Raw genomic sequence first — 9005 nt, forward strand, 5'->3', positions numbered from 1 at the left:
TTGTCAGAGTTAGAAATAATGATATTAATTGAAATGATGAATATGTTCTTCAAATTTAGTTTTCATCAAAAAAAGCCACCTTTTGCAGCAATTACAGCCTGGCAGACCTTTGGCATTCTAGCTGTCAATTTTTCAAGGTAACTTGATGAGATTTCACCCCATGCTTCTTGGAGCATCTCTCACGAGATGGATTGGCTTGATGGACTCTTCCTCCGTATCATACAGTCAAGCTGCTCCCACAGCTTAATAGGGTTTAGAGCCGGAGACTGTGCTGGCCTCTCCATTACAGTCAGAATTCCAGCTCCCAACTCCCATTTTACCACCTCCAAAGCCCCCTCAGACCATCACACTGCCTCCACCGTGCTTGACTGATGGTGTTAAGCACTGTTCTTGCATCTTTTCATTTGCTCTGCATCTCACAAATGTTCTTCTGTTTGATCTGAAGACCTCAAACTTCAACATCTGTGCACAATACATGTTTCCAGTGTTCCGGTGTCCAATGTCTGTGCTCTTTGGCCCATCTCAATCTTTTCTTTTTATTGGCCAACCTGAGATATGGTTTTTCTTTGTAATTCTGCCATTCATTAAATTATTAACTTGAATCAGCAAACATAACATACGGCAGTGTATGTTGTTACTTCATATGTAGATACATTTCATATATGAAATTCAGTATATTTACATATATGACATTTATGGGTAAGCACAAAAAAATTTGTAATAATCATTAATCAATCAGCAAAACAAGATTTAAAATCCTGTGTGACATAGGTAAGAAGCATGCTCACCTCATTTTGTCTCAAATATGAAATAATAATAAACTTTAATTAAAAAAAAACAGTTCAAACATTAAATACATTTAAAGAGGAGAAATGCAAATAAACAAATATAGTATTCATTATTATATAATTAGCAGGTAAAAGATTCAGTCTTTTTGAAGCAGTTAGTAATTAATCTTTATGTGTGTGTGTGTCTGTGTGTGTGTGTATGTGCGTGCGTGTGTGTGTGGATGCAAAGCTGACTAAACTTAGCCTCAAACTCAGGAAAGAAGGGGCTGATCTGAGCTTTTCATAGGTGGAGAGCAAACAACACAATTTTTTTCTGTGTGACTGAACAACAAGTAGCTCAGTGGGACAGAAAACAGAGTCTGGAAACACTGATGGTCTGTCTAAGCCCCCAAACTGGATTAATATTATTTCTTTTTCATCCTTGTTAACATTAACTACAGAAGCCCTGAGAGTCAACTGAGTTTTTTTTATCTGTGATTTTTTGTCACTTTTTTCAGGGTCTGTTCTTGTAATAATCATTTCAGCCACAAGGGTCTGAAGCGAGCCACTACCTTTTTAATTTCTCTTTATACTCTAAACACAAGCCACATACAGTGTGACTCTTTATCATGACAACTTTATTCCAAAATTTCCAACACAGTTAACAGTAAATACAAACATACATTCAATAAACATACAAAGCATTACAGTTGTGCTCCTGCAAGAAGACAACACTCTTTGTAGTCATCTTTTTAACTCACCATCCCATTGCAGATAAATCTACTAAGATCCTGATCCTCATCTTCAGGTAGCAAAGTCTGTTTCCTGGGCCTGTTTCCCTGAGGCAGTAGACCCTGAGGTTCTCATCGTGTTAAAGCAACACTTCTAACCAGAGAGAGAGAAGTCCTGCTCTTTGATCATTGTCTCTTTATCCCAAACAAACTAGAATGTCAAACGCAACCCTCCCTGTGTGTGTGGGAGGAATGATGAGCAAACTGAGACTGTCCTCCAGAGGCTGTTTTCGCAGCAGCTGATTACAACCATAGTTATGTCTTAGTGTTAAGTGACTTCTGGCTGTGTGTGTATGAGACAACATCTGTCTTTTCAGCAAATGCCCCAAAATGACATAATTATGTTCATGTGATGGTGCCCTCTGGTGCGAGGAGAAAGTCAGGCGATGTTAAAGCGTGATAAAGATGGGTGAATGGATGGATCAATGAAACACCTCGTTCATTTCCCATTTTGAACTGACCTTAACTATGTGTTTAGTGTTGTAACCATAATAACAAAGGTCCCATAACCTTAAAGCTTCAGTAGGCAACCTTTTTTTTTGTCTTATTTGCTGAATCTGTAACTATATTCTGACAATACCACCAATCAGACGCGGGGGGAATTTGGCTGACTGTCAATTACAGCTCGTGCACACACTGCAGACCAGGGTCGGACTGGGAACAAAATTCGGCCCTGGCAATTTTCCCTCTGGACCGGCCCACCACTGGACCCACCCCCCCCCCCCCCTCCATAAATATCACACAATATGGTACCCCCCGACCTGACACAATATCCTTCTTCTTCGGTTGGCCCTGGGTCCGGGATGACATCTCCAGCAACATTTTTGTCATAGCTGTTGCTTGTTCTACTTGTACTAGCACTAACGCTAGCAGCACTACTACTGGGCCGATCCACTAAAGGGGTGGGGGTAGGGGGCACGATTGTAATAAGCACCTGCTTCTAAACCTGACCTGAACAGGCAAATAAGGTATATTGGCCTGTGCAACCCCCTAAGCCAAATGGATACAACTGAATTTGACGGGCCGTGGGGCCATTCATGGGCCGCTGAACATAGCCTATGTAGCCTACAGAAATAAATAACTTTAAAATTTTGCATTTGCATAAAAAAAATCAGAGGCTACCGGCCCAAATGTGGACCGGCCCACCGGGCATTTGCCCGGTTGCACAGATTATCAGTACGAGCCTGCTGCAGACAGATTTACCTCCCACCTCCCTCGTGCATGCTGCCAGATGTGCCTACTACACGGCTCTGGGTTGTACCTGTCTGTCGGCGTGTAGAAGCAGCTGAGGGGATGTGCTCTTCCTGTGAGGCCTGTGCCTCAGTCTCAAAACTCGATCCACATCAACAGGTAAAAATGTCAAATTTATCAAAGTGCCAGTGAGTAAAACGCTGCAGTGAATGCTACATGTTACTTATCGGTAACCTAGGCTATGTAAACAAGCTGTTCTTTCAGAAACATTGCAACCTTACTTTTATCCCAAAGTTTACTATTGCTAAATAAACAGAAGCACTTAATCTTACCTTAAGTATAAAGTCAATATCTAACGTTATCTGACAGTGTGGATACTTTGCTCGTGCACCCGAGCTAAGATGTGGCGCGCACTACTTCCTCTCTAGTTGGGAGGCAGATCTGGAGCTCGGCGGAAAGTGGGGAAGGGACCTGAAACTTGTATCTGTTCAAATTTTCTACCTAAATCCTGGATTTTCGCAAGCCTGCCAACTGCTGCTTTAACAGTGAACTGATTTTAACCCAAACCAAGATCTTTCTATAACCAAACCAGGTGGTAACGTTCACTGCAGCATCATAAACTGGTAAATTAATAGTTTTCAGCAGTGATTTCAGTTTATCTGAACAGTAACAGTTTATCTGTGGTATATCTGTTTCTGGGTGAGGACCAAACACCTGTGGACAACTGGTCACAGCAGATATAAAGGTTGTTACTGAAAACAACTGGATGGAGTACTGTACTCAGTGCAGGTGTCATTCTCTGCTTTGTTCTCATGTTCTATTTGTCGTATCTGATGGGACTGTTTCGACAGGATTTCACAACAGATTTTCTTGGTGCAGGCTGGACATGCAGTCAGTCCGTGGTTCTGCAACATGCAGGGAGGAGTGCTCGGTCTCAGACAAAGCGAACACTCCTGGACACATCTGTTTACAGGTGTCTCAGAGCTGCTGCCTCATCTCTTGTGGAAGCTGGGACTGTGGATGATCTGAGACAGTTTCCCAAAGGAGTCCATTGTGTCCACAGGTTCTTCTGTTTGTGCTGTGCTCTGCCCCGGCTTGTCAAGGATGTCCAGTGCAGAGGATGAGGTGTGATCCAAGGTGCTGATCCTGGGGAGGAACTGGGCCAAAGCGGGGACACCTCGGTCTCGACCCTGCAGCCTTTGCCGCTGGTTTCCCAGACTGAGCAGGGCTCCGTGTCTGTCAGAGATGTAGATGTTGTACCCGTCTGGCAAGATCTGCTCTCTGAAGCTGCAGTCGTCTCTGATGTAGGTGTGCTGGAAAAGACAGAGACGTTCACATGTAAAACATGATGTCCTACAAATAACTGAGTTGTTTGGTAAAGACTGGATTACTGACAAAACGTGCACAAATAACATATTCTTGTGTTTGTGTTTAGACAACATTAAAACAAGCATTAACAGGTAAGAATTTGGTTGTGTTAAGATGGAGTACAATCCAGACCTACTGCAGGTAATGAGCGTAGGCACCAATTTATGTTTAAGCAGTTGATTGTACCATCACCACGCCCAAGATAAACCGTCGGCAAAAACCACAGCCTTACATGACTTGTTGCCGTACAGGTTTGGAAAAGGTGGTCAAAAGCACACATCTCAGCACCGTAGGAACACACATGCACACACACAGGGATCGTAAATGAAAGGTTTAACTAATGCTACACAAATGAAACACAAGGAAAACGCTATGCCGTGCATGCGCAGCATCAGGGTCAGGTGCTTAGTGATTGGTGGTTACAGTTAGTGAATATTCAGTCCTTTTTAAAACCCCTACTAGACAAGAATGGAACAGCCTTGCTCTCTCAGTTGGCTGAGATGCAATGTCTCCTTAAATAGCGCCCCTACGGTGTCAGGCATACCAGACCATGATTGTCATGGTTACAATAGATAGATAGATAGATAGATAGATACTTTACTTATCCCCATAGGGAAATTATTGTGTAGAGCAGCTCATACACATAAAAATCTAATAAAAAACACATACAAACACCCTAGAAACTGATAATAAATAATTATAATAAAACAATAATAAACACGACTGTACTGAGAGCGGCATACATACCTTCATCACCATGATTAATATAATAACAGTCATGGCTTGGTTAGGTTTAGGAAAATATGGTGATTTGGGTTAAAATAAGTATTTCCTCAACATTAGACGATCTTTGTTGTCATGGTTACAATAATAACAATGAACGGTCGTGGGTAATAGAAACAACATACACTGCTACTTTCACATGGGACTATACGACCTATGGGCTCATTTGTTACTTGAGGACAGTCTCACAATTTAAAGTTGAAGTGTCTTGGATGTTACGTATTCCTACATTATTATCCTACTACATTACATTAAATTACAAATAATCAGCTATCAGTCATTCGTTACAGCCCAAAAATTTAATTACACCACAGTAAACCTGGAGCCATGTCATATTCCAGCGCAAGAGGTCTGTCCACATGTTGCACAATGAGGGGTAGACATGTTTAATTAATGGGGGCCCAGCAGCTCATTTTCACCCCAGGTTCACCTCAGGTTAGTTTAGCCATGGTCTTTGTAACAGCAAAGCTATTAGTTAGTAAAATATTTGCTACTGTTTTTTCCCCTGTATTTTCCAGTATAAATTGCATGAATGGTGTTTAAAGATACCAAAAAAAAAAAAAAAACATACGTAAATGTTGCTGCAAGTTCTTCGATGGCTGTTTACTTTGGCCAGAGACAGCCAGCCAGAGGCCAAGGTTGTTGTTGCTGCTGATGGATCTTTTCATTCAGGTTTTTCACTTTGCAAACACATCCTACCCTGCACCACACTGAACAAAGGTTGATGAACCAGTCGACTGTTTGAATGAATGACTGACTGCAATGTTTTCTGAACATGGAAGCTGACGATCAGCATATGAAAAGCAGCAGGATACTTCAGGTCAGTGCTACCTGCAGAAATCTCTCTGGAAGATTCTCTGAAATGTTTCTGGATAAAGTTACATCCATCTGGGAGAAGAGGTGAAGGTTAAAAAGAGATCACAGATCATCACCTTTATTTAACACTCTCTTTTTGTCAGCAGGATTACGCAAAAAGCCCTGAACTGATTTGCACTGAACATGGTAGAGGGATGGGGCCTGAACCAGAGAAGAACCCATTAAATTCTGGGGGAGATCTAGATCATTTAGTAAGATTTTTTTTCTCTGAGGTCTGGTGTGTGTTGTTTGACATTGGCCTCAGGGGGGTCCTGAACTGAATTATACTGAACGTGTTGGAAGGTTGGGGGCTGGGCCAGGGAAGAGCTCATTACATTTTGGTGCAGATCCAATTAAAGAGGTAGATCCAGATAATAATCCATAAAATAATCTGGATAATAATCCAGATCTGGGGGAAGAAAATGCTGAATGTACATTAAGTTGTTCTGACAATGCATATGGCTGCTGCAGCATTTAGGAATGACTATGTCAATATTCAACATGCAAGTAATGAAATCACACACTAACAACAGCAGTTCCAACACAGCAATGAGACAATTCATACAGCTGTAAGTATCAAAGACAACAGGTTTGGTGGATGTTTCAGCTGACTGCTGAATATTCCCAGTTACAACATCTGAAATATCTGAAAAATAATAGCTGGTGGCTGTTGAAAGGCAGCTGAATTTGAGCTCGAAGCTCCGAGAGGAGGTGACGTGAAAGTTGAAGAGTGAGATATAAAAGCAGACTACAGGGAAGTTGGAAATTCCCCAATACAGCCACTGACAAATTTGATTTTCAGTGACGTTCCAGAGTCACTTTGGATTTCCGATCAAATTTAGAATACAGAGTGAGCTGCTGCAGTAAATAAATACTGTGATGGGACCGTTCAGTCACAGGCAGACACCCTGACCAGATCTAGATCTAAATCTGTTGTGCTGTGATTTCAAAGAAGTCCCCCAGGCAAAACACAGTGTGCCCCCTTTTCTCTGGCTGTTCTGACGGACGGGAGCAAGGCTGGAGGAATGTGATTGGCTGAAAGGTGAGGAGGCAGGAGAGACAAGGAAATAAAACTGATCTATAGCCCAAAAACTGAAATCCAACCAAACTGTTACAATAGGAACAGTGAAGTCACAGTAATCATTAGTTATTAATTTAGTCATTAGAAATCAAGCTATATATATTTTAATGTATATATTCATTATTTATTTAAAGCTCCCATATTGTATAAAGTAAGAAGTCACTGACAAGAAGCCTGAGAGAGGAGATGCAAAACTATGCTGAGATGGTTTTTGGTTTGGTTTTTGGTTCACAAAAATATCTTCTGATGGATATCAACACTTCAAATAAACCACAGAAGAAGATAAAATATAGGACCTTTAATTTAAATTGATCATATTGGCCATGTTGGCCTTCCATACAGTCTGACTATATTTTATGGTTTGATCAATTTATTCTGAAATAATAGATCATGTTTTTTAATTTAATTATTTGGCTTTGTCTCTTTCTGTCTGAAAGCATCTGAATGTGCTGGATTTTTCTTTTCACTTTTCACAGCATAAATGTCATTAAATTCAGATTTGACTGAGTTTATGATAGATTTTACTTTATTATATAATTTTACCAATGTGATTAATATCTAGCTTGATTATTATTAAAATACTATCAACTATTTTTTTTCACCTCGTATTTAAGACTTGAGGAACTTAAAACTGAATGTCTGTCATTGATAAACAGCAAATTCAGAACTGAACTGGCCGCAGGTGCCAACACGTCCTGCAGGACCTGGATCCTCACCGAGGAGTACAGAGTCCCGTCCTCTTCTATGCACAGAAACCGTGCGGTTTCTACGCCTCTGATGGCGACACAGCCCGGATCCACAGGTCGGATCTCCAGCAGACCTGCGGGTCAAATGCTCTTTAGCATGAAGCATCACGGTTTACAGCTGGTGAGGTCTGTGCTTTAAAGTGCTATACTTACTGTGCACAGTCTGGACCGCGGAGCCGCGGATCTGTCCATCCCCACTGATCAACAGGTGAAGTCCCGGCCTGGCGGCGTACAGGTGCCTGAGGCGGACCACCTGGTCCCAGCCGTGGTCGATGTGGGGCCCCTGGTCCGACAGGGGCATGCAAACAACACCAGCAACAAAAAGCGCATTGACAGCGTATACGGTGACCACAGGCAGAAGCATGATTCATCAAGTCGTCCGTGCACGCCGTGTTCCCGCTCCCTCCAGCTGTGTGAAGTGCGCCAGTCTCATCCTAACCCAGCCTTTTAAATGTGGCCCTTATCAGTTGCAGATAACCCTCTTTCCCAAATCCAGTTCCCAGAAACAGACCACAACACACCCCTGCACGACGGCCAACGGAATCATAGCTCTCCGCTGGCCCCCGACGAGCCCCGAGCAGAGCCCCTGGTGTGTCTCTGAACCCCATCCGCAGCTCCGTCAAATCGTTTATGAAGCACGACTCCTGCGGTTTTCTGAGTACACACCACTTCCTCAAGTGGCTCTGAACCAGTCACATCACAAATGAAAACAGGTACAAATATGAAGTTTTGTGGAGATGACAACCACTGTACTGCTGCTATAGGGCTACTCTTCAAAAGAATGAAAACAGGTCCATCAGCAGTTCCTCTAATACTGTAGGCTATCTATTAATTATTATTATTATTATTATTATTATTATTATTATTAGCAGTGGTGGTAGTATAGGCTTTTAGTTGCAGCCTACTTGAAGCCCATTGGGACAATGCATGAGTATTATTCATAATCCAATATTATAACATAATAGTTGCATTGAGTACTTTTGAGTATTTTTCCTAATAATACCTACTTACTTACTTTTTAAAAGTATATATTGAGTAATATTTTCAGTGCAGGACTGTAGTGCAGTATTGTGCCTTAATATTGTTGTTTTGGTAATTTTACTTAACTAACTGATCCATCCACTGATACATGCTTCCTCTACCAATGTAGCAGTGACACTAGATTGTATTTAATATACAGGCTCATAACAATGTGCTTTAACAAGTCACATAACATGAATAGTCGGAATAACATTTTTTAAATAATGCAGCAGCTGTAGTACTAACAGTAATGGTAGCAGTAGTAGTAAAACAGTAGTAGGCTAATGGTTGCAGCAGAATATGTGCAGAGTTGTGCAGTAGTTGTTTTTGTTGTTGTGAGTTGAGGTTAAGAGCAGCAGGATCAGTTCCAGTATGGGTAAACCTTGGCTCCCACCTATAGATT

At 41.6% G+C, this 9005-nt stretch overlaps 1 protein-coding gene across 1 annotated transcript; it reads right to left on the reverse strand.

The window, feature by feature from the left end:
* Window positions 1–2292: 2292 nt before the first annotated feature.
* Window positions 2293–8227, reverse strand: fgf19 (fibroblast growth factor 19). The gene is made up of 3 exons (XM_071472968.1): window positions 7736–8227; window positions 7553–7656; window positions 2293–4062 (listed from the first exon to the last, which is right to left on the reverse strand). Exons 1-3 carry the CDS (start codon window positions 7944–7946, stop codon window positions 3742–3744), a joined length of 636 nt encoding a protein of 211 aa, XP_071329069.1. The 5' UTR covers window positions 7947–8227; the 3' UTR covers window positions 2293–3741.
* Between the last annotated feature and the right edge of the window lie 778 nt (window positions 8228–9005).

The sequence above is a fragment of the Trachinotus anak genome, unplaced genomic scaffold (genome assembly GCF_046630095.1).
Source record: "Trachinotus anak isolate AG129_WGS33_773 ecotype Australia unplaced genomic scaffold, CSIRO_AGI_Tana_v1 ptg000042l, whole genome shotgun sequence".
Classification (NCBI taxonomy): domain Eukaryota; kingdom Metazoa; phylum Chordata; class Actinopteri; order Carangiformes; family Carangidae; genus Trachinotus; species Trachinotus anak.

Coding starts and splice junctions, on each gene's coding strand:
- fgf19 (XM_071472968.1), bottom strand. CDS start 7,946: ATGCTTCTGCCTGTGGTCACCGTATACGCTGTCAATGCGCTTTTTGTT. Junction 7,657..7,735: donor CGCGGTCCAGACTGTGCACA/GTAAGTATAGCA, acceptor TTTGACCCGCAG/GTCTGCTGGAGATCCGACCT. Junction 4,063..7,552: donor ACGGGACTCTGTACTCCTCG/GTGAGGATCCAG, acceptor TGTCTTTTCCAG/CACACCTACATCAGAGACGA.